General features: G+C 44.3%; 1 protein-coding gene and 1 non-coding gene across 5 annotated transcripts; both read right to left on the reverse strand.

Annotated features, from left to right (window-relative positions):
* Positions 1–930: 930 nt before the first annotated feature.
* WDR82 (WD repeat domain 82) lies at positions 931–25271 on the reverse strand. 4 transcript variants are annotated; one of them, XM_003132249.6, is made up of 9 exons: positions 24840–25271; positions 20684–20781; positions 15840–15906; positions 9390–9489; positions 8229–8345; positions 7837–7992; positions 7331–7400; positions 5032–5174; positions 931–3784 (listed from the first exon to the last, which is right to left on the reverse strand). In XM_003132249.6, the coding sequence occupies exons 1-9, from the start codon at positions 24998–25000 to the stop codon at positions 3755–3757; spliced, it is 942 nt and encodes a 313-aa protein (XP_003132297.1). In that variant the 5' UTR covers positions 25001–25271; the 3' UTR covers positions 931–3754. The 4 variants fall into 4 exon arrangements, 2 of the variants coding, with proteins under 2 accessions (XP_003132297.1, XP_084844601.1); XR_014823210.1 differs by lacking the exon at positions 5032–5174 and adding an exon at positions 5617–5906 and having other exon boundaries at positions 3567–4028; positions 6421–7400; XR_014823209.1 differs by having other exon boundaries at positions 3567–3784; positions 5032–5899; positions 6305–7400.
* On the reverse strand, positions 19273–19352 carry MIRLET7G (microRNA let-7g). The gene has a single exon (NR_038522.1). It is a non-coding gene; the product is annotated as a microRNA let-7g (primary transcript).
* Positions 25272–26173: the final 902 nt, after the last annotated feature.

Here is a 26173-nt window from a genome sequence, read left to right on the forward strand (position 1 = left end):
AGTCACCCACATCAACTACTAAGCCAGTTAGCCCATACAGTCTTCTGATTCAGCCTACTCTTGCTCCTCACACCATAAGGCTGAAGCCCAGGGAGTGGGCAACAACGAATGGGTCTCTCAACTGCAAACTAGCCAAACCTACAGGACTGACCACTGCAGGATCTGACGCACTGACCTATATGTTCATGTCTCTCAGCAAAGTCAAAGCTGCATAGCCCTCCATCAGGCTGAGGAGGCCTCTTCTTTCTTGAGCAGTCATGTCGAAAGCCTATACATGGCTTACCACTCACAAGCTAGGATGCACCCTCTGCTGTCCTCTAGAGCCCTTGGCCAACCTCTAATGACCATGGGCAAGGTGGCAGCCCCAAGGTATTGTAGCTGAGGATGCTGAGCTACTGCTGATACCGATTCACCCACCAAGCAATGGGTTATAAAGCAACTGGCCAAGCCTTCTGCCAGAACTGGTGCAGGAGCCCCAAAGAGGATATTCTTGACCCTAATAAGCCAGGGCCTGGCAGGATGAACCTTATCCCAGCTGGAGGCTGCCAACCTGATCAAGGGTTGATGTAAGAGTAGGGGAGGAAAGGCAGCCTAAGGCACATGCCAGATGCAGTCTTTGAGGAGCTCAAGGTTGGCTCTGGCTGGGTTTACACAGTCAGTCATTTCTGGCCCCATGGTTGCTTATTAGATCTGGCAGTTGAGACCCAAGCTGCTTGAGAGCTGGGTCCAAGGGTTCCTCCCACCAGCCCACAGGCCTTAGTCACCAGGGGCAGTCTGAGGGAGCCCAGCAATCCATCCACACAGCAGTACAATGAGTCCCAGGGTGAGGCAGGAGGACTAATAGGAGACAACCCTCTTCCCTCCCTCCAACTCTAGGAATGAGGCAATCAATGCTATGAAAACTCAATGGAAGAGGCTGCAGCCATAAAATTCTGTTTAAGACAGATAACGTGGAAAAAACGTTTATATGTTAAGTACAAAAGGGACATAAAATTGTATATACAGTAGAATAACAACTATGTAAACACACCAAAAATCTATGCACAGAAATGTCTAGAGGAACATTTAACACCAAAAGGTTAACAGTGGTAACATTTGGGTGGCAAACTGATTCTTTGTAATATTCCCAGATTTTTCCTTAATATGCATTAATTATGATTGCAAGGGGGGGAGTTTTTTTCTAAAAAAATATCCCACTGGCTGGTGGCTGAGCAGTGCAGTGACTGTCACATATAAAAAAATCAGTGGCTTTGGCCCTGACTCTTGGGAGCATGGTGCATCCCCACCCCCAGGAGAGCTTAAGCACTCTGGCTCCCAATGAAAGTGTCCTTGCAGCCCCAGTCCTCCTCAGCCTCTCTGAACCACATACTCTTTTTTCCCTTAACTCTACCTTATTCCCACCACATCATCACCTCTTGTCACTTTCAGCTGCATCTTTCCCTTTCCTTCCCAACTCAGGAGCCAGCTCTGTAGTCACAGGTCCCCATAAATAGAAGCTATGCAGTGCATATTTTCAAAAGACAGGGTGCCTCAGCTTTGGACACACTGGAACGCAACATAAACCATAGACAAGTCATGCTTGGTGGCTGTTCTGGTTGCAGATCTGTTAGCATGCATTAATTATGCTGCCTTTCTTGTTAACCCACAGTTCCAAGTACCCTTTGAATTTATTCATACCATGAATTTTCTACCCTAGAAAGCCAGGGGTGGGCAGTAGTAGCTCAGACCACTTGGTTTCTGAAAGTTCCTCTACTCTGTGAATAAAGAGCTATACAGTGTGTGGCACCACAGAAGCTGCAGATTCCAGTCTGTGTCTGGGGAAGATGTATGCCCCTTGCCCTTAAGTTTGAGGAACAAGCAAACCAAAAAGCAATTGCTAAAAAAGCAAAACTTTTAAAACAGTAATTGCTAGCAATTCACAGCCGATTCCTGCTGCTGCTTTACAGAGGCAGTGATGGCTTACTTTCCCTCCTAGTGGCTAGATGCACTTGGGCATCTCATTCGTAACCTTGTTAAGCCTGTTTCTGGATCTGCAGGGAATGTGTTAGCTCCTTCAATGTTTGGTAACTTAGTAAAATAACATGCCACTTGTCCTGCTCTAAGAAGGCCATGCAGGGGGAAAGGCTATAGCTAGCAGCAGCTCACCTCAACTGCAATCCGGAACCCTCCCTCTCCCAAGAGAAGGCAAAGAAAAGCAAGAAAGCAGACAAACCAGGTAAATAGGAGTGACCTGTAATTGGCAAAGAAGCCTCAGACAAGCTGAAATGCTCTGGTTCCAGCATCCTGTCCCCAAACGCTGGGAGCCAGATACAAAAGGCATGCAAAAGTGACTGTCACACACATATAGGCGCAGACAGGAGCATCACTGGGCAAAAGGGGGGCTAATACTGCAGAGAAAGCCCCAAAGTGCGGCTTGAAGAACACAAGGGAGTCATTCTAAGACCCTCACTTAGCTGCCATGGGGACAGCAAACACTTGAAAGCTTTGCTTTTGTTCAGTATCCCGAAGGGAAAAAGGTAATAGGGAAGACTCACTAACACTTGTGGCAAACACCATTAGCAAGGATGTGGTCTTTCTCCTGGGGCACAGGACTCCATCTCCTTTAACTGAACTCTGATACTTTTTAAATATATTTATATATATATATGCACACATACATATATGTATATATGTATGCACACACGATATATTTAAATGAAGGCATACACACACTGTGCTAAAATACAAACAACAGAATCCAAAGTCATATATAAAAAGGCTAAATATAACATATAACACAGGCCTAAAGCCAGCTCTTGGTTGGGAGCTGGGAAAGGGGTGGTTATCATCTGGAGACTATGTACACAATTTGTGGTGGGCAGGGAAGGTATCAGTGTAAACAACTCAGACTCACTCCACAATACTGGCCCACAGGAAAGCGTGATGTAGCTCATATACAAAAATAGATACCCACCTTGCTTTTGTACACACCCAAGCTTGGCAGGCACCCAGAAGGACCACGGGTTGTGTTGACGATGGGGCACCACACTAGGCTGCTGCTAATCATCCAAGCCCTACAAACTCACTTCTACCTCTCCTCCCTCCTTTTCAGGCTCTTGGCCCTTTTCCCACCCAACACCCAGAGGCCGAAGCATGCCCTCACATGACTAACTTGCAAGGCTTCCTGGCAAGCAAGGTCCTTCTGAATCTGTCCCTTTCTGACCCTAAGATGTATGGAGACTTATTTCTGTATATGTTTGGCACCTAAATAACATGATGGTTGTGGAATAATACCACAATGACACAGGGAGACCCAGTAACAAGACATGCAGGATGAGGGGAAGGGGTACTGAGCTGCCCTAGTATCTCAAAACCAGAACTGTGGCTTCCCATGCATTTATGGGGGTGGGAGAAGGGATGTGCAGAATTAACAACTTCACTGACTCCTCAGCAGCAAATACATTCAAAACTGAAGGCGTCTTGAGGGCCCCACTATACCCTAATCATGAGTCTGGTCACTCCTCTGGAGCTTGATGCAGTGACAGCTGGAAAATGAGTCCCGATTGAATCTGCTGCACCAAGAGTCCTTTTGAAGAAGCTCCGCAAAGTAATTTTTTTTCTTTTGAGTAAATGTACAGCACATCCTTGGGAGGCCATGTGGAAGGATATTCTCCAGCCCAGTCAAATGATCCAATCCCACTACATCTTAGTCCCCTCTGAGTTTCTTCCTGCTGGCCACCCTCACTGTACAGAAAACAGCCGAGTAGCATGAGGGTCAGTCATCAATGGTGGGCAACCAGAAGGCCTGGATGGAAAAAGAATATAAGTCAACTTTAAAAAGACAAGCCTTGGAGTTCCCGTCATGGCTCAGTGGTTCAGGAATCCGACTAGAAACCAGAAGGTTGTGGGTTCGATCCCTGGCCTTGCTCAGTGGGTTAAGGATCCGGTGTTGCCGTGAGCTGTGGTGTAGGTTGCAGATGCGGCTTGGATCCTGTGTTGCTGTGGCTCTGGCATAGGCCGGTGGCTATAGCTCCAATTCAACCCCTAGCCTGGGAACCTCCATATGCCACAGGTGCAGCCCTAGAAAAGGCAAAAAGACAATAAATAAATAAAAAAGCAAGCCTCTCTCCTCACTGCTAAGGGTTTTTCTTACCCCTCCCCCACATGATTAAGGTACTGAAACCCCAAGTTGGAGGAGTTATGGCTGGTGGCTCTCCCTCCTGACCAAATGACTCTGGCAATCTATGAAGACAGAAACACTCTGCCATCTATGTGAAAGTAAGCTGGTTCTTTTCCCCTCCAGCACTGCCTAACTTCCAAAACAGTGGTCCAGTGCCGAGAAAAAAAGGACCATCAGGGAGATGGGTACCTGGGTAACTTGGCCTTACTGCTAATCTACCAAGTAACCTCAGATATGCCTTCTCATTCATGAGCTGTGAAAAATCAGAGGGACTAGATTGGATGGTTCTGCTGCATTGTTTTGTGACCTTGGTTTAGATTAAAAAAAGAAAAAGAAATGGAGACAATGTCTTCTGGGAGGTTTAGGAGATGTCAAGAGGTAACTAGAGGCTGAGACTCACTGACACTTTGTTAGTGCTGTCTATAAAGAGACAGGGGCCTGGAGGAAATTCTAAATGATGGGTTGTGGTCAATTAGAAGAATTTCTGATGAACTTAGTGTAAACTGAGAAGAATGGAAAAACTGAAAGGCTGCAGCCACAGAAAGCTGGTTCACAGTATTTTAAGAAGCCAAAAAGATATGAAGCGCAGTCCCAGATAGTTTGGCATAAAACCAGGAGCCAGAGCAATAACTGGCCTAAGATCTCCCAGGAGCGCAGAGGTGATCCTAGATGGAAAGAAGAGTAAATGTGAAAGACCAGCCTCACCAGAGATCAAATAATGAGGTAAAACAGAGAAGCCACCAGTTGAGAAACATGAACTTGGGTGCTTATAATTATACTGATTTAGAGCACAGCTTGCTGTGCTTATTGAAGCATCCACCACAACTAGAAAAGAGCCCCTTGGTGGAGGACATCTCCCATTGTTCACATACCATGTTGGAACATGCGCTGGCAAAGGTCATGAACTTGGGGTTGAACTGCAAACAGGTAATGGGGCCTGTGTGTTTGCCATCCAACACAGCTACTTTTATACCACTCTCTCCATTCCAGACATGGATCTTGCCATCCTCTGAACCTAAAGAGAATGATCAAGGAATATAACAACAGCTCAAGGCACAATACAAAGACAAACGGGAAAGTCATAGGCTAACATCTGGAGAGAGGGCAAGCTATAGGATCCAGCCCTCAGAAGAAACTGAGAGGGAAGAAAGACAGCGATGAAAAGGCACTTCAGGAGTTGAACTTAACCCTAGTTATTTGTTCCTGTGCAAGTCACTTCCCCTCTAAAATCAGTTTTCTCATTTAAAAAGGGGATTGGGGAGTTCCTGTCATAGCTCAAGAGAAACAAATCTGACTAGTGTCCATGAGGATACAGGTTCAATCCCCGGCCTCACTCAGTGGGTTAAAGGTTTCAGCATTTTCGTGAGCTGTGGTGTAGGTCACAGACATGGCTCAGATCCGGTGTTGCTGTGGTTGTGGTGTAGGCTGGCAGCTACAGTGCCAATTTGACCCCTAGCCTGGGAACCTCCATATGCTGCTGGTATGGCTCTAAAAAGACAAAATAAATAAATAAATAAACAAAACAAAAAGGGAGCTGGCAGTTTCCACTGTGGCTCAGTGGTAACAAACCCAACTAGTATTCATTAGGATGCAGGTTTGATCCCTGGCCTCACTCAGTGTGTTAAGGATCTGTGTTGCTGTGAGCTGAGGTGTAGGTCACAAGTGTGGCTCAGATCCGGTATTGCTGTGGCTGTGGCTGTGGCATAGGCCAGCAGCTGCAGTTCCAATTCAACCCCTGGCCTGGGAACTTCCATAAACCGTGGGTGCAGCCCTAAAAAAGACAAAAAATTTTAAAAATTTTAAAAATGTTTTAAAAGGGGGGATGAATAAAAATCACCCTACAAACATCTACACTAAGACGACAGAATGCAAGATTACACCAGGAAGTTAGTACTATTAATAAGATAGTGCTTGTAAAATTTAACTCTATGCTGGTCTAGGGAAGACCAACATTAATTCTAGTTCCCAGTAAAGAAATGCAAAGTCAGGACAGTTTAAAGACACTATACCTTTGATATAATGTACTACACAGAAATCTGAGAATATCTATCAAAATGATAATTAATAATATCTTAATTATGAGTTCCTGTTGTGGCAGAAACAAATCTGACTAGCATCCATGAGGATGTGGGTTCAATCCCTGGCCTTGTTCAGTGGGTTAAAGATCAGGCACCGCTATGAACTATGGTACAGGTCGCAGACATGGCTCAGATCTGGCATCGCTGTGGCTATGGCTCTGATTTAAGCTCGAGTCTGGGAACCTCCATATGCCACTGAGTGCGGTCCTAAAAAGACCAAATAAAAATAAAAATAAAAAATTAGTTAAAACACCACCTCACACCAATCAGAATGGCCATCATTAATAAGTCAACAAATAACAAGTGCTGGAGGGGTTGTGGAGAAAAGGGAACCCTCCTGCACTCTTGGTGGGAATGTAAACTGGTACAGCCACTATGGAGAACAGTTTGGAGATACCTTAGAAATCTATACATAGAACTTCCATATGACCCCGCAATCCCACTCTTGGGCATCTATCTGGACAAAACTCTACTTAAAAGAGACACATGCACCCACATGTTCATTGCAGCACTATTCACAATAGCCACGACGTGGAAACAACCCAAAAGTCCATCGACAGATGATTGGATTTGGAAGGTGTGGTATATATACACAATGGAATACTACTCAGCCATAAAAAAGAATGACATAATGCCATTTGCAGCAACATGGATGGAACTAGAGAATCTCATACTGGTGAAATGAGCCAGAAAGACAAAGACATATACCATATGATATCACTTATAACTGGAATCTAATATCCAGCACAAATGAACATCTCCACAGAAAAGAAAATCATGGATTTGGAAAATAGACTTGTGGCTGCCTGATGGGAGAGGGAGGGAGTGGGAGGGACTGGGAGCTCGGGGTTATCAGATACAACTTAGAATAGATTTACAAAGAGATTCTGCTGAGTAGCATTGAGAACTATGTCTAGATACTCATGTTGCAACAGAACAAAGGGCAGGGGAAAAAAAATACATGTAACGATAACTTGATCCCCTTGCTGTACAGTGGAAAAATAAAATTAAAAAAAAATTAGTTAAAACTAACAAAAATAATATAATACAGAGTACCAGAGAAATAACCCCAAGGGAGATAAAGGAAGCTTACCAATCATAATAAACTGGGAATCTGGAGTAAATGAGGCCTCCAGTGTGACAGCTTTGCTGTTAGCATAACCCTAAAAGAAGCAGAACAATTCTTATTACATGCCATTAACAAAAAAGAAGTGCCTATAAACAAAGACCCAGCATACACATCACCTTCCTTTCTGTGAGATTGTCTCCCCTTTATGCACAGTGCCACCAAGGTTCCAAACTCGGCCACCACCCTCTACTATTCACCCCCTTATTCTCAACTACATAACCAAGGGGACAAGAAAATGTTTACAGTCAGGAATTATTATATATCTAAACATCAAACTTGAGTCACTGGGTAAGAAGTGTCTCAGAACCCAGAAGAAGTAAGGTCATATGCAGGAAGAAAAAGAAAGTCCATGCCTCAATCAGTGAGCCAAGGACGCAATTCGAACACAAGCTAACACAATTCTCAGAAGGGATGAGCATAGCAAAAAGGAATGAACACGGAAAAAGCCATGCTCAAAAGTGTCAGCTCACCCCAAATGTATGCATCACCACTCCCTTGAATGCATCAATGAGACGGATGAAGCTGCCATTGGTGGAGATGAGAATGAGTTTGCCATCATTGCTGAACTTAAGTCCTGTCCACTCACAAGTCCGATCATACTGCATTTTAAATGTCGCAAATGGCCCCTGCAAAAGATAAAAACAGCAGCCCCAAGCCCAAGGCACATTAACAATGCCTTCTGCCAGAACCAATCCCTTTAGATTCCTTTTTTGACTAGGGAAAACAGAGGATGAAGTACTGCTCTGATGCTCTCCGATATTTACCACATACCTCCTCTACTGTAAAAAAAGGCTCTTAAATGTCCATCTTGCCTTCCAAAACTTTAATAACATTAAGATAGTGCAAAGCCTGAAAGATTTACCTTATCAAAAGAGCGAAGATCATAAAGTTTGACCATTTCGGAATTGACACCTGCAGCAAAAATTAACCCTTCTGGATCAAAAGAACAAACTGGCTTGCCTTGTAGATGCATGAGACCCTAAGAAAAGAAGTTAAAAAAGGTTAATGAACTCATGATCCTACCGCTACATAATATACTTTTCCCAATGATAACTAAGAAGGGGACACAAACAGATACCAATCTACCTACAGTACAGAAAGAGCAAACATAGGAGTTCCCGTCGTGGCACAGTGGTTAACGAATCCGACTAGGAACCATGAGGTTGCGGGTTCAATCCCTGCCCTTGCTCTGTGGGTTAACGATCCGGCGTTGCCGTGAGCTGTGGTGTAGGTTGCAGACACGGCTCGGATCCCGCACTGCTGTGGCTCTGGCGTAGGCCGGTGGCTACAGCTCCGATTCAACCCCTAGCCTGGGAACCTCCATATGCCGCGGGAGTGGCCCAAGAAATAGCAACAACAACAACAACAACAAAAAAGACAAAAGACAAAAAAAAAAAAAAAAAAAAAAAGAAAGAGCAAACATAAAACTAAAATGAAGTTTTTAAAAAATAGGTCTGAGTTTCCACTGTGGCACAATGGGATTGGTGGCATCTTTGGAGCACTGGGACACAGGTTCAATCCCTGGCCCAACCCAGTGGGTTAAGGGTTGGCGTTGCCTCAGCATCAGCATAGGTTGCAACCATAGCTCAAATATATGATGATCCCTGGCCAGGAAGTCCATATGCCACAGGGCAGGAAGGAAAGAAAGGAAGAAAGGGAGGGAGGGAAGGAAAGACAGACAGAGAGAGAGAGAAAGAAAGAAAGAAAGAAAAGAAGGAAAACAACAACAAAAAAGCAGGTCTCCATGCAACTGATTTCAGATCAACCCAAACTGCACAATTTTACAAATGCTGCATTCAAATAAAAACAAATCCCTGGAACCTAAAATCTAGCTCAAAGGCTTCTAACTTTTTAAAGCAATAAGCCACACATCATAATGAATATGCACTGGATGAAGGTACTAGCTTAATTACCAGCTACCTATCAAAGACTCTGGGATCCCAGAATGTAATCACTGCTTTCCCCCTTCCTTGAGAAGGAGTTGATGATGGTGCCAACCATAGTAACTGTGAGGGAACATTACCTGGCAGTTAGGAGACCGGAGATCCCAGAGTCGAATGGTCTTATCAAGAGACCCAGATATGAAAGTGTCATCCACAGGTGACATAGACAAGGCCACCACCCTGCAATACACCAAGATAAATAGGTGTTGAAGGACAATATTTGTAAAAACTGGATGTGACCTTTACAATACTTTACCTGCCTACCTATATATACGTGTTCTCCTAAAAATGCCATTTTAAGAAACACACATACACAAACAACCTGGAATAATCAAAAGCAACGAGTATAATTTAAAGAATAACTTAAGGGAAGCATTCTCTCGCAAGTGGGTTAAAGATCTGGTGTTGTCACTGCAGTGGCTTGGGTCACTGCTGTGGAGTGGGTTCAGTCCCTAGCCTAGGAACTTCTACATGCCATGGGTGTGACCAAAAAAAAAAAAAAAAAAAAAAAAAAGAGAGAGATAACAAGTGTCTGTGAGGATGAGGAGAAACTGGAACCCTGGTGGGAATATAAAATGGTACTGCTGCTCTGGAAAAGTTTTACATCTCCTTGAAAAGTTAAAGACAGAGCTACTATATGATCCAAGCATTCCACCCAAGAAATATGAAAACATTATGTCTAAAAAAATCCATACACGTTCACAACAGCATTATTTATAATCTCCAAAAGTGGAAACAACCCAATTGTCCAACACCTAAAGAATGGATAAACAAAATATGTTAACTCCATATAGGAATATTATTTGGCAATAAAAAGAAATTAAATGGAGTTCCTGTCATGGCGCAGTGGTTAACGAATCCGACTAGGAACCATGAGGTTGCGGGTTTGATCCCTGGCCTTACTCAGTGGGTTAACAATCTGGCATTGCAGTGAGCTGTGGTGTAGGTTGCAGACACGGCTCCAATCCTGCTTTGCGGTGGCTTTGGTGTGGGCTGGAGGCTACAGCTCCGATTAGACCCCTAGCCTGGGAACCTCCATATGCCGCGGGAGCAGCCCAAGAAATGGCAAAAAGACAAAAAAAAGAAAAAGAAAAGAAAAGAAAAAAGAAATGAAGTGGCTCAGCAATAAGGAACCCCCCCTAGTATCCATGAGGACGCAGGTTTGATCCCTGGCTTCACTCAGGGGGTTAAAGGATGTGGCATTGCCGTGAGTTGTGGTGTACATCACAGAGGCAGTTTGGATTCAGCATTGCTGTGGCTGGGGTGTAGGCTGGCAACTACAACTCCCATTTGACCTCCTAGTTGGGGAACTTCCATATGCTGTGGATCCAGCCCTAAAAAGAGAAAAAAAGAAATGAAGTACTGAATCATATTAAAACAAGTATAAAGTGAAAGAAGTCAGGCACAAAAGGCCAAATATGGTCTGATGCCTTGTATACAAAATATCCAGAATCAGCAAAGCCATAGAAACAGAGTAGAAAGCATCTGCCAAGGACTGGGAGGAGGAGAAATGGGGACTGTTAATGGATACAGGGTTTCTATTTGGGGTGATGAAAGTATTCCAGAATTAGATAATGGTGATGGTGAATATACTAAAAACCATTGAATTGTACTCTTTATAAGGGTGACTTTATGGTACTGAACTCTTATCTCAATTAAAAAAAATAAAACCAGGAGTTCCCCTGCTGGCACAGCGGAAACGAATCCGACTAGGAACCATGAGGTTGTGGGTTCAAACCCTGGCCTCACTCAGTGGGTTAAGGATCTGGCATTGCCATGAGCTGTGGTTTAGGTCGCAGACTCAGCTTGGATCTGGTGCTGCTGTGGCTGTGGCATAGGCCAGCAGCTATAGCTCTGATTAGACTCCTAGCCTGGGAACCTCCATATGCCGAGGGTGCAGCCCTAAAAAGATAAAACAAAAACAAACTATGATTTTTTAACTGGAAGTGTGTGAATTACTTTTGTTCTCAAACCTGAGTGGCATCAGCATCACCTGAAGGCTAGGTCAAAACACACATTGTAAGATCCATGTCTATTACATAAGCACATTCCCCCTCTAAGACCGCTTCCCTTTCCTTAACAGTCCAGCTATGCCCTATTAAGTATGATTCTTTGTGAAATAAGAACTTGAAATATTTGTGTGCTATGCTACTTCTTCATTTCTAAATTTCTCCCCTAATAAACCCTAACTTATATTTGTGGGGAAAAAAACAAAGACCCATGCCTAGTATTTCTCCCCCGCCCATTCCTACAGCTGCACCCATGGCACATGGACATTCCCAGGCCAGGGGCTGAATCGGAGCTGTAGCTGAGGCCTGTGCCAAAACCATGACAACACCAGATCCTTGACCCAGAGCCCAGCCAGGGATTGAAGCTTCATCCTCACAGAGACAATGTGGGGTCCTTAACCCACTGAGCCACAACAGGAATTCGTATTCCCAGAACTTCTAATCCAGTAGGTCTAGAATAAGGTCTGAGAATCTGTTTCTAACAAGCTCCTAGGTGATGGTTAAGACTGTTGGTTTGGACACCACACTTAAGAAAGCCACAGGCTTAAGTTAACAGCAACTGTATTTCTTCCTTTTTTTTGGCTGCTCCATGGCATACGGAGTTGCCAGGCTAGGGGTCAGATCTGAGCTGCAACTGTGACACCACCAGATCCTTAACCCACTGTGTCGGCCCAGGGATTGAACCTGCACCCCAGCACTCCCAAGATGCTGCCAATCCCATTGCACCACAGAGGGAACTCCTCCAGCAACTATATTTCTGATATGGATCCCATTTTATTTATTTATTTTTTTGCTTTTAGGGCTGCACCTGTGGCATATGGAGGTTCCCAGGCTAAGAGTCCAATCGGAGCTACAGTTGCTGGCCTACGCCACATCCATGCAGGATCTGACACATGTCTGCGACCTATACCACAGTTCACGGCAACACCATATCCTTAACCCACTGAGTGAGGCCAGGGATTGAACCTGCAACCTCATAGTTCTTAGATTCATTTCCCCTGTGCCATGACAGGAACTGCTGGATTCCATTTTATAGTTATACCATTAACAGTCACTCATTGAAAAACATTTCCTCCAAGAGCTCTCTTGTTCCCTCTGCTCATGTTCCTTTTTTTTTTTTTTTGCTTTTTAGGGCTGCACTTGTAGCATATGGAAGTTCCCAGGTTAGGAGCTGAATCAAAGCTGCAGCTGCCAGCCTATTGCACAGCCACAGCAACTTCAGATCCGAGCCGTGTCTGCAACCTACACCACAGCTCATGGCAATGCTGGATCCCCAACCCACTGAGCAAGTTCAGGGATCAAACCTACACCCTCATGGATACTGGTCAGGTTTGTAAACAGAGGAGTTTCTGTTTGTGGCTGATCATGTTCTTGCTCTGCCATGCCCTGCACTGAAGATGCCTACCACCTCCCTAGTATCTGGGCAATGCTGAGAAGGATGGCACATAGCTCCACTTTACCTACCTCTCGCAGCATGCCATAGCCCCAACCAAGGGAGTCCTGTGTGCCATGGGCTAGGACCTGTACAGAGCCTATGGGTCTACCGTACTACCTTTTGAGGAAGCCATTGTGAAAATGAACACTCAAATCCCTCTTCCTTCTAGGTGTTATGGAAGAGTAGTTCCACATTCTAGCTAGACTGCAAAACACTTCACAGATACATGAGCTGGTGTCATAGGTGAAAAGTAGAGAAAATGTTGGTATTGTACTGTTTCACAGTGACAAAGTAAAGCCTGAAGTCAAAAAAGGTGACCAGGAGTTCCCGTCGTGGCGCAGTGGTTAGCGAATCCGACTAGGAACCATGAGGTTGCAGGTTCGATCCCTGCCCTCGCTCAGTGCGTTAACGATTCGACGTTGCCGTGAGCTGTGGTGTAGGTCGCAGACGCGGCTCGGATCTTGCATTGCTGTGGCTCTGGCGTAGGCTGGCAGCTACAGCTCTGATTCGACCCCTAGCCTGGGAACTTCCATATGCCGCGGGAGCGGCCCAAGAAATGGCAAAAAAAAAAAAAAAAAGACCAAACCACATAGCTTGCTTATGAATGAATTTTTTCAAATGTAGAAATAGAGGAAGTTCAAGTTTTAGATAACACTGAGAGGCTCAGGAGGTTTGGGATCCACTAGAAAGAATCGAAGCAGTTCTTTTCATGGCTCAGTGGTTACCAAACCCGACTAGGATCCACGAGGACTCGGGTTTGATCCCTGGCCTCACTCAGTGGGTTAAGGATCTGACATTGCCATGAGCTGTGGTGTAGGTCAAAAACATGGCCAGATCTGGCATTGCTGTGGCTGCGATACAGGCCAGTCGCTACAGCTCCAATTCGACCCTTAGCCTGGGAACCTCAATATGCTGTGGGTGTGGCCCAAGGGGGGGAAAAATCGACTTAAAAAAACATTTACACTAGCTCCTCAACTTAAAAACTTAAAAGATATTATCGGCCAAAATTTCCTGGGAATGCTGAGCTGGTAATAAAACAGTGAGTAGAATGCACATGGACATGTTATTTTACGCCTCAGTATTCAGTTCAAAAGCTTGGAGAAGGCCATCTTGGCACAACACTCTATGCTGAGAGGTAGAGGGAATACAAGGAGGAACAAGACTTTAAGGAAGTTTAACTGTCTAGTCCAGACAACTCCAAGAGAGGGCCAGAAAAGGCATTCTGGAAGAAGTAGCATTTGTGGTGACCAAGGTTTCAATGGAAGTGGACTTTCTGGAAGGTGCTGGATAGGAAGGCATTAGGCCAATGTTCAGGAAGTAGCCCAGAGTTCACCTCAACTGGAGTTGCAGGAGATCCTAACACTGGGAAAATGGGTCAGAGAGGAAGGAGAATCTGACTCCAAGGCTTTGACGGAGGCTGTGCAGTGGTCAAAACTGTAAAATAGTGTGCAGAAGCAGGATGGTGAGAGAGAAGATTAGGATATGACAATAATTTACCCAACAGGGTATGAGCTATAATAGAAACAAAGGAGTGAGTACAGAACAGAGTGACATAGGAGATTAAATTTAGAATTTAATCAACAGGATTTATCAACTCACTGGATGTGAAGGCAGGGGAAAAGGAGTGAAGAGGCAATAGAGGCTTTAAGTTGGGAGAACCAGAAGGGGCCAAGATGCAGAAACATGAAGCAGAGGAGCTGGCCCAAGGAACCTACCAATAATGGATAGAGTGTCAGACCTATCAGGTGAGGGCAAAGAAGAGACATCCACACAGATGTGTATAAAACAGATGTGTAGGTGGAAGTCAAGTCTGGAAATCATGGGCTGAAAATACTGATTTGGGAAGCCATCTGAGGAGAGGTGAATGGTATCAGTGATGGAGATATTTGAGAAAATAACAAGAGAGACAAAAGCTAGGGTAGAACCTTGTTTACTTTAGGGTCAAAAGGAGAAAGAGGCCAAGAATAGTAAGAACAGAACCAAGATGGGAGAAGTCAGCTGCCAGAGGAAAAAAAATTTCATTGAGAGGATGAGCACCAAAAAAAGCCCCAGGCAGCAGATTTTACCTGGAGGCAGCAGAGAAAGGGGAGTAAATGGCTTAGCTTGGATAGAGTAAGTTAGGCAGTGAATGTGTATGAGAAGGTGGATATGGAAATATGACGATTATTCTTTCATGTTTGACAGTGAAAAGAAGTGGGTGATGGTTCTCTTGTGGTGTAGAGGATTAAGGATACACCACTGTCACTGCAATGGCTTTGGTGCGGCACTGCTGTGGCGGAAGTTCAATCTCTGCCCAGGAATTTCCAAATGCCAGTTGTGGCCAAAGAACCCTGACATTATAAAACAGAATAAGGAAACAAGTTTTTTGATTTTCAAAAAGTAACAAAGGACTTTATTCATTTTTTTTTCACATCCTTATTAAGATCTTAATGTGGAACAAGTTTACAAAGAGCAGAGGCCTGCTGAAATAGGGACCCCCATACTGACAAGGCCTCATACATGTAAAAAGTCCTTTCATTAAGGGATGTCTGGTATTTGGGATTCCTAAATGCTAAATGTAATTTTTACTACATAGGCTTCCACTGAATATCTTTGGATCCGTATTTTTCCTAATAATTTTTTTTTTGCCTTTTAGGGCCTCACCTGTGGCATATGGAAGTTCCCAGGCCAGGGAATGAATCAGAGAGCTGCAGCTGCTGGCCATGGCCACATTGGATCCAAGCCACATCTGCAACCTAAACCACAGCTCATAGCAACCCAGATCCTAACCCACTGAGTGAGGCCAGGGATTGAACCTGCATCCTCATGGATACTAGTCGAATTCACTGCCACTGAACCACAAGAGAAACTCTTTCCTAAAAATGTTTTGAGATTTTGGTTGATCTTTGAAGTCCTACTCCTGCCTCCACAACCCTGATTAATCAAGAATTGACTGTAGGGATGATTAAAAAGACAAGATTAAAAAGTATGACAAACAGCAGTAAGGAACTAGTTTCCATTCTCTAATAAAATCTCTCCATTCTTTTATTCTCCAGATAACCTCAGGGATAAAAGAACTATCTACTTCTCTAACACTTGAGTCTTACCTTTTGCTATGTCCAGGAAAGTATCTGATGTATTTGTTGTCATGTAAGGACAGGTAACGAATAGTATCTGTAAAAACACAAATAAAGCATGATGATATCCTACTTTTTTTGTTGGCCTCCCTGGTTCATATGGAGTTCCCAGGCCAAGGATCAGATCTGAACCACAACTGCCGACCTATGCTGTGTCTTTAAGTCACTATGCTGGTCTAAGGATTGAACCTTCATCTCAGCGCTGCGGAGATGCTGTTGATCCAGTTTCACCACAGCAGAACTCCAATATTCTACTATTTTTATTTTTATTTATTTATTTATTTGCTTTTTACGGCTGCACCCATGGCATATGGAAGTTCCCAGACTAGGGGTCGAATCAGAGCGGTAGCTGACAGCCTATACCACAGCCACAGCAACGCCAAATGAGAGCCACGTCTGTGACCTGCACCACAGTTCATGGCAATACTGGAATCTTTAGCCAACTGAGCAAGGTCAGGGATCAAACCCGTATCCTCATGGATGCTAGTGGAGTTCATTACCACTGAGCCACAATGGGAACCCCTACTACTATTTTTAAAAGAATTTACTTGAAAAGGCAAGGTCAAGAGTTCCCTTGGACAGCAGGTTAAGGCTTTGGCATCACTGCAGCAGCCTGGGTCACTGCTGTGGCACAGGTTTATTCCCTTGCCTGGAAACCTCCATATGCTGCAGGAGTAGCAAAAACAAAAACTCAGGTCAAAGAATTCACTGTTTTCCATTACCCAAGCAAAGTATGAATAAATACTGGTGAATAACTCCTCTCCACAGCACTAGAGAGTTTGCGTAATTCAAAAGCAGAGCTCTTGGCACAACATTGTAAATCAACTATACTTTAATAAAAAAATTAATTGAAGCAGAGTTCTAAAGTTGACAGCATATAGAGCAATGTTTAAAATCATTGTTGCTACCAATCTTTGGTTTCTGCATAATTACAGTGAAACCTATCCTGCAAATATGCCCCACCTATCCCCCCCACCCAAAAAATCCTCACAACAGCTTTAGTGCCCACAGAATAATAAACCTTAAAGAAAAACATAGGGCCACTCAGGAAACAGACTCAAAGAATTAAGTAGCAATGCTAAGCTGAGGACCAGATTGGACTTGGGCAAAATATCTTTGTCCAGTGTTCTCCAACAGCATGTCAACCCAACCCTTCCAAATGTAATCTGAATGTAAACTGGATATACAGTTTACATTAAAACTAAATAAAATGGAAAGAGAAGTAATGTTCTAGTCCTTTTGTAATTAACCAACTATCCACTGGTCCCTTAAACAGAGAAGTGAGTTAAAAATAATACTGATAGGAGTTCCCTTGTGGCTCAGTGGGTTAAAGATCTGGCAATGTTGGAGTTCCCATCGTGGCACAGTGGCAATTAATCCAGCCAGGAACCATGAGGTTTCGGGTTTGATCCCTGGCCTTGCTCAGTGGGTTAAGGGTCCAGCGTGGCTGTGAGCTATCGTATAGGTTGCAGACAAGGCTTGGATCTGGCATTGCTGTGGCTGTGGTGTCGGCCAGCAGCTACAGCTCCAATTAGACCCCTAGCCAGGGAACCTCCATATGCTGCAGGTGTGGCCGTAAAAAGAAAAAAAAAAAAAGATCTGGCAATGTCTACTGTGCACATCTCTAGCCTGGGAATTTTCGCATGTCTCAGGCAAGACCAAAACAACAACAAATTATTATTATTGAGGAGTTCCCGTCGTGGCGCAGTGGTTAACGAATCCGACTAGGAACCATGAGGTTGCGGGTTCGGTCCCTGGCCTTGCTCAGTGGGTTAACGATCCGGCGTTGCCGTGAGCTGTGGTGTAGGTTGCAGACGCGGCTCGGATCCCACGGTGCTGTGGCTCTGGCGTAGGCCGGTGGCTACAGCTCCGATTGGACCCCTAGCCTGGGAACCTCCATATGCCACGGGAGCAGCCCAAGAAATAGCAACAACAACAACAACAAAAAAGACAAAAGACAAAAAAAAAAAAAAAAAAAAAAAAAATTATTATTACTGATAATAATAATTATTGGCATTCCTGTTGTGGCTCAGCAATAAGGAACCAGACTAGTATCCATGCAGAGATGCAGGTTCAATTCCTAGCCTCGCTCAGTGGGTTAAAGCATCCAGTGTTGCCCTAAGCTGTCATACAGGTCGCAGTTCAGATCCCAGGTGGCTATGGTACAGGCTGGCAGATGCAGCTCCGATTCAACCCCTAGCCTGGGAACTTCCATGTGCCATGGGTATAGCCCTAAAAGAGACCAAAGAGGAGTTCTGTCCTGGCTCAGTGGTTAACGAATCCGACTAAGAATCATGAGGCTGCAGGTTTGATCCCTGGTCTGGCTCAGTGGGTTACGGATCCAGCGTTGCCATGAGCTGTGGTATGGGTCGCAGATGCGGCTCGGATCCCGCGTTGCTGTGGCTGTGGTATAGGCTGGTGGCTATAGCTCCGATTGGACCCCTAGCCTGGGAACCTCCATATGCCATGGGAGCGGCCCTAGAAAAAGGCAAAAAGACCAAAAAACAAAAACAAAACCCAAAAAAACAAAGATATATGTATGATAAATAAAAATAAAAAGATATACAGCGTTGCCGTGAGCTGTGGTGTAGGTTGCAGACCCGGCTCAGATCCTGCGTTGCCGTGGCTCTGGAAGAGGCTGGTGGCTACAGCTCCGCTTCGATCCCTAGCCTGGGAACCTCCATATGCCATGGGAGTGGCCCAAGAGATCACAAAAAGACAAAAACAAAAAACAAACAAACAAAAAAAACAAACAACAAAAAAAAAAACCACACAAGACATTTAAAAAATCAAAATTATGAACTATACCAACTCATAGTTGTGAGATTTTGACAATATCAAAGAAGAATAATCAGAGATTTATGCATAGGGAAAATAAGGCAAACACTCTTAAAAACCAAGTAATTCCTTCTGAAAAAGTAAAATAAAAAATGATGGTGGTGGTAAGGGAATGAGGTGCCATAAAGAACTAGAAATTACAATGCCTCTAAAAAGACTACAAAGAGGGAACAACTGTTGAGAAAGAGGTAAAAGGAAATGATGTCAAAATACAGAAAGGAAAGCAGAGAAAGAACATTTCTGGAGGCAAATAGAACATAGGAACAAAGAGGGTGAAAGCACCAAGTCATCCCAATGGCTCACAGGGGTACTTATAAGAAGACATTCAACGTGGGAGGGGAAAAGGGCACTCCTTTTATGTTCCCAACTGAATATGTTTTTTCTTGAAAACACCATCAAAGTTTTCAAATGACAACTATAAAGTCTTCCTGGTTGTTCTATTGCTAGCAACTACTCACCTGCCCTAAGCAGAAAAAGACTTCCTCCCCATTACCTGGTTTCCCAGAGATGAGCAGGGCGTCGCCATCCTCTCCGCCCCACTCAGTAGCTGGCGCACTGTTCCTGGCAAGGCAGTGGCCTGTACAGTTATCTCCTGTACCGGGTGGTATCATAGACCCTCAAACTGTACAAACTACTACCTCAGCCTGGAATCAGGCAAAAGGATACGGAGCGTTGGAGGAACTCTTCAGGATGCACTCGAGACAGGAAAGGCAACATCCTCACAGCAGAGGCCTGGCAGCAAAGCTGCAAGTGCCGCACATTTGCCTCATCTTGTACCGTATTTGGAGAATCCTCACATAATCACTCAGAAAAACACCCCAACAGAATAAATATACCCGTCATTCAGATGATCACAGAGCTATAGTTCCTCAAGATTCTAATGTTTTAGATTCTTGTCCAAAAGCATCAAGTGCACTGCCTACTTCTAAAACCATTTCTGAAACAGAAGCATGAAAAGCAGAAATAATATACTTACTAAAAATCAAGTAGAGGCAGAAAAGTCTCAAAAAAAAAAAAAAGGACTTCTATCCACCTGCTCTGAGTTGGGCATAACCAAAATAGCAGTCTAAAATGAAATAATGTACACATCAGTGAGGTAAGTTTTTTAAAAAAAAGAAAAAGAAAAAAGAGAAAGTCCTAATATGAAAGTGTCATAGCTCAATTCTAAGTCAATCTGACAACTGAGAATGTTATCCCAGGGAAAATGTAGGTAAAAACAGAGATCCTTTATTAGAAAGAAAGAAATTCACAAGTTTTATTTCTAAAAATAACTCTTTACTCTTCAAAGACATTAACTTTATTTAAAAGGAAAAAAGGATAAAATTCAGATTAAAAAAATATCCCTGGAATCAACAATAACTAAGGTCAGTATGCTGCCCTTTGTGACAGACCATAAATGGTTGGGCACACACCAAAAACTCTTCTAAGGTCCCCTAACCAACACAGCTTAAACATCTGTGAAAACTTATCTCAAATCTATTTTGAATGGGAAAGTAATGCTGTGTAACACTTGCTGTGTGTCAAGTATTCTTTCCTTTTATTTCTTCTGAAAGTATTCTTCCAAGTTTCAAGAAGCACAAGAAGTTCCCCTGTGACACAGCTGGTTAAGGATTTGGCATTGCTGGAGCTGTGGTGCAGGTTCAATCCCTGGCCAGGGAACTTCCACATGCCACAGGTGTGCCTCCCCACCCAAGTTTCAAGAAGCACAAACCATAAATATAATTTGTTGCTTCCTATTTCCACTCTCCACTCTAAACTGAGGACCTTACATACTCAATTTCAAGTCCTTCAAAAGTACTAATGGCTTGCTTTCAGCATCCTTTCAGTCATAAGTGTACTAGCATACCTAACATCATAGGAAAATTTAAAGTACCTATAACCAAAGCAGAAGCAGTCACAAAGAGTCCATGAACTATTTAACAAAGGTTTTAATTTAAAAGCATCACCATAACTTCCTAAAAAGAAGACTTGCTTACCGTCTATTTTGTTAGAGCTGTAAACAACTGTGTTTGCTGCATGAGTGTATCTGATGAGGTCCACGCCATATTTCTTACTGTACAGGGTTCTCTTTGGTCTGACGAAGAAATGGACAGAGAAAGAAAACCATCAAAATTCTCCATCACCAAAATGTAGGATCTTCATTTAAAGAAAAACACTAGAATGATGTGGGAAGGGTGAAGATTCTTGATAAGCTTTAACACTGGAAAAAAACAGAATTTCTTCCAAAATAGAATGAAAGAAACAGAATCGATCAAGTGCAACAGCCTTTCACCACTAAACACCAAATGCTGAAGAAGTGGAATCAAATCTGAGAGCTCAATTCAGTCTTTACTACAATGTTCAAAATTAAGCTCTGAGAAAAAGTACATCTATTTGGGAAGAAAGACACATAAGTCATAACTTTTAAGAAAGAGGAAAATGGGAATATATCAGATCAATGAGGCCAGAACTCTTCTTAAGCCATTCATTTACAAAGATGCTTTCTTCAAGAAATAATATATCAAAACTGAAATGAGATACGAAACTGTTTGCCTTTCCTAAAAGAACATTTCCATCCTATCTTCAGGTCCAAAACACTTACTGAGCCTTTCTGCAAACAAACTTTACTTTCCCTACCAAAACTAGTCATTGATTGTTTTCTTTCTATGTAAGTCTAAGCTAGAAGTTACCAATCTATTTGTTGAAGCTCCTTCAATGTTACCTTCTTCTATAGAACCTTGAAGATCAAACTGAAACTGATCTCAGTAAAATATTTAACCAAAAACTTCATAATATTTCTACACTTAGGCGTAGGAGGATTCCATAAATCCTATACCGATATTTACCAGTAATTTAATATAATATATAAAGAAGTTGTTCACCCTCTTGGAGTTCCCACTGTGGCACAACAGGATCGGCGGCATCTCTGCAGTGCGTAGACACAGGTTTCATTCCCAGCCTGCTACAGTGGGTTAAAGGATCTGGCGCTGCCACAGCTGCAGCATAGGTCACATCTGCAGCTAGGATCTGATCCCTGGCCCAGGAACTCCATATGCCACGGGGCAGCCAAAACTGAAGTGTTGTCACCTCACATCACTTCCTAGTTTTAAAGCAAAATCCTAATGCATTCTTTTCAAAGGGTTTTACAAAGTCTATGCACAAAGTTTTTTTTAACAAATATTGTGGTAAGGTTCTTTACACAAACTATATTCTAAAGATCAGGAATAAATAAACCTTTGAATAATTCACATCACCTACCACAGATAATACCCTTTGTATGTATTTTTTTTTTTCTTTTTGGGCAGCCCCACAGTATTGGCATATGGAGTCCCCAGGCCAGGGATCAAATCCGAGCCACAGTTACAATCTACGCTGCAGCTGCAGCAATGCCAGGTCCTTTAACCAAATGATGCTGGACTGAACCTGCATCCTGGCGCTGCAGACATGCCACGAATCTTGTTGCTACACAGCGTGAACTCCACATATTCTCTCAGAATTAAAAAAAAAAAAAAAAAAAAATGGAGTTCCCATGGTGGCTCAGCAGTTAACAAGCCCGACTAGCACCCATGAGGATGCAGGTTCGATCCCTGGCCTCGCTCAGTGGGTTAAGGATCCAGTGCTGACATGAGCTGTGGCGTAGCTGCAGACATGGCTCGGATCCGGAGCGTGGGAACCTCCAGATGCCGAGGGTGTGGCCCTAAAAAGACAAACAAAATAAATAAATCACTCAAAAGATGAACTTTATCATAAAGAAAGTTTAAATGAACAGTAACATGGGAATATTAAGCATAAAAAATCTTGTTTTAGCCATTTTCAAATGCCCACCATTAATAACCTCTTTTATTAGAGGTTGATATTGATATTATTGATATTAGAGGTTGATTATGATATGATATTGATATTATGCTTTCCAATAAAACATTACTTTTCTTCCTAAGGGCCAGAGAATTGATCTAATCTACGTCATACACCTACCTGGTCACAAAGCAAAACTAGAACCCAGGTCTCTTATCAAGCCACTCTCTTACCACAGACCACATGAAACAGGTCACAATTAATCCATACAACTTTTAAAGAGCATACTGTATACTACTGTATAAATACCAAATTCCCTAATTTGGATAACTGTACTCTGGTTACCTAAGAAAATGTTCTTGTGCTTAGTAAATTCATGTTGAAGTGTTGAGGGATAAAGAGCCTTAATACCTCCATATTACTGATGATTCAGACAAAAATGCATATATAGACACACACATATAAACAAACATTCACATGGATAATGACAAAACAAATGGGGCAAAATGTAACCAATTATTGGATCAAGTGGGAGGTCTCTGAAACAATATGGTAACTTTTCTGTAAGTTTGTAATTATGTAAAATGCTACCTGAATGAATGAACTGTATTATTTATAAAATTAACATTTTACTTTTAACAAGACAACACTTCAAGTCGATGTCATTTCTACAACCAATCAGTGGAAAATATGCCATATTTGGAGACATACTGTGAAGAAATGCTATCACCATCTTCATTTCCTTTAAATGAGGTAGGTATACATCTCTATCTCCAGGTTCCAAGGAGAGGTTCTAATCTGTGCACAAGCACTAAACATTTCAAGCAAGTCAACTTCAAATTACTTCCAGCTCCAGGACTCCAAAACTCCAATCCCCAGCTTTATAGGTTACTCTCTCTTCCAGGCTGCTGTAAGTGGCCAGATTTGGACAGAAATGAGTAACATTGACTTGAATCACTCAGCATCGGTCCAGCTAACAATAACAACCCTTTTCTCAGAACCACCACTATAGGACCCTCTTCCACATACTTCAGGCAGATCCTGAAGCCAGTAACATAAGACTTTTTCACAATACCAGCAGGAAAGTTATAAGGGGGAGAAATTATAGCTCAGCGCCATACAGCTTTAATTCACAAGTGAAGAAACAAGTTCCAAAAATTTATAGAAGACATCAGTTTAAACAAAAATAAAAAAGACAAAAGGAACAGAGAAAAACTCAAGGATTCAAAAAATAAGATCTGGAACTAGATAGCAAAATGAAGTCTGAGAAAACCAGTAGCCTGCTTTAAAACCAAACATCCACAAGCCTGCTTGGGGAAGATGGCTGAAGGGAAATCAAATTTAGCCTACCTAAACCAGCTTCTACTCCAAAGGAACTCACAATTTAGCAAGGACTACATGCGTGAGGCAAAGCGGACAGGTGCACAGGGAAAAAAGCAAAATGCGGTGCTTTCAAGATTTTGCAGAGATACAGGTGTGATGAGTCTCCAGAGGACTTGGGACAACCTACAAATGTCATGGTCTAACTAGGAATTTTGCTAAGTCCAAGTAGACCATAAAGTGTAACTTTAAAAGAAAGTGTTAAGAGGAAACATGAAATTGTTAGACGATGCTTTCTTTGTTCTACTGGGAGGTTCACATTCAGGTCAGGACTGGACCGCCAAGTTTGTACGTGTCTGGCAAAAAGGAAAAGTTTCAGATGTTGTTAAAAAGTTAACTATAAACGTAGGCTTCGGCACTGAGGGAGTAAGAGAACTATTTGGAACAGAAAGGAAAAGAAAGAGGGCCCAAAGAGGCACAACAAATAAATCCTGACAGCTAACAACTGCAACCCACGCGGCCTTCAGGCAGAAAGGCGGCGGGAAGCTGAGGGGCAGGGGATGGGCGGAGTGCCAGGCCTGAATCGAGGTCACCATGGAAAGGGCAGAGAGAGGGAGCTGCCGCTGCTGAATGAGGCAGCAGAGCAACCTCTGCAGTTCCGCGCGGGGGCCACAGCAAACCGGCACCTTCGAGGGAGTCGGAGGGGCGGAAAAGCTACCAGCTGAGGCCGCGGTGGGCGGACCGGGCGTTTAAAGGTCAAGGTCAAGGTGGGGTTCGGCCAGCGCTGCAAAAGCGCTCGCTGAGAAGGTCGGGGGCGGGGAAAATAAATACGATTATTATTATTATTATTGCTATCCTTATTTTCTAAAGAAAGAAAAAGGTCTCCTGGACAGTTTCGGAGTGGACGCGGTCCTGGCAGGAGCGTGTGCAAAACAGGCAGGGGGCCGGGCGGAGGGCGGGCCTCCGGACTAGCACTGGGCCTAGACGGGGATGGCGGGAGGGACTCAGACCCGAGCCCAAGGCCACCGCCGCACTCACTTGCCCTCCTGGCAGTCATAGAGCACGATGGAGTCGTCGTCGCTGCTCGAGATGACTGTCTCGCCGTTAGGGCTGAAGTCGAAGCAGTTAATCTTGTCCGAGTTCTCGCGGAACACCTTGGCGACGCGGAAGCTCCGCAACACGCTGTCGGTCAGCTTCATGGCGGCGGCTGCTAGAGGCGGCGGCGCAAGGCCGGGGCGGGGCCCGGCGGGCGGGCGGGCTGCCGAGGGGCCGACCGGGGCAGGACCGGCGCTGCGCTGGCGGCCAGAGGGAGTGCGGGCGACAGTCGGGCCACCTACTCCTCTTCCTCCGCCTTCTCGGGCAACACTCTTCTGTCTGAACTGTGGAGCCTTGCCGACCGTTCCCCCTCACAATCACCTCAGGACCAACAAGCGCGGCACCGGCTCATTGTGTCCGCCATCTTGGGGCGACAGGCAGAAGCCGAGGGCGAGGAGCCTCACCGCGGCGCAAGACGGGAAAGGGGGCGGGGCGAGAACGGCGGCGCGAGGCGAGGCGGTGACGTCAGCGCGGCCGGCAGAGAGAGTGGTGTGGCTGGGTGGCTGGGTGGCGGGGTGGCCGGAGGCGACGGTTCCCGGAACTGCTGCTGGGCGGGATGGGTGGGGACTCCCAAGTCCTTCCCACCGGAGCCCCAAGGTCTCTGGTGCCCGTGAGGCAAGAGCCTTTGTGCTGAATCGCAACCCGCCGCCGACACTGGGGCGCCCCCTGTAGGCCTCCCCCACCAAAGGGCGAGTGAGAGCAAATACTGCCCCTTGGGCTATCCCCCAGGAGGCTTGTTCTTGTTTTCGTGGGTTTTTGGTTTTTTGTTTTTTTTTGTCTTTTTAGGGCCACACCCGGGGCGTATGGAAGGTCCCAGGCTAGGGGTTGAATCAGAGCTACAGCTCCCGGCCTGCACCACAGCTACAGCAACACCAGATGCGAGCCACTCTGTGACCTACACTATAGCTCAGGGCATTGTGGGATCCTTACTCCACTGAGAGAGGCCAGGGATTGAACCAGCAACCTCATGGTTCGTAGTCGGATTAGTCAACCACTGAGCCACGAGGGGAACTCCCGTTCTTTTTAAATTGAGGTGTACTACACGGTAGACTGCATAATTTTTTTTTTTTTTTTTTGTCTTTTGTCTTTTGTCCTTTTAGGGCCACACCCATGCCAATGGAGGTTCCCAGGCTACGGGTCTAATCAGAGCTGTAGCCTCCGGCCTACGCCACAGCCACAGCAATGCCAGATCCAAGCTGAGTCTGTGACCTACACCAGAGCTCGCGGCAATATCGGATCCTTAACCCAATGAGCAAGGCCAGGGATCGAACCCGCAT

The sequence above is a fragment of the Sus scrofa genome, chromosome 13 (assembly GCF_054392235.1).
Source record: "Sus scrofa isolate SSC_HxYL_T2T_F1_AM1 chromosome 13, Sscrofa_HxYL_maternal_Yorkshire_Landrace_v2.0, whole genome shotgun sequence".
Taxonomy (NCBI): domain Eukaryota; kingdom Metazoa; phylum Chordata; class Mammalia; order Artiodactyla; family Suidae; genus Sus; species Sus scrofa.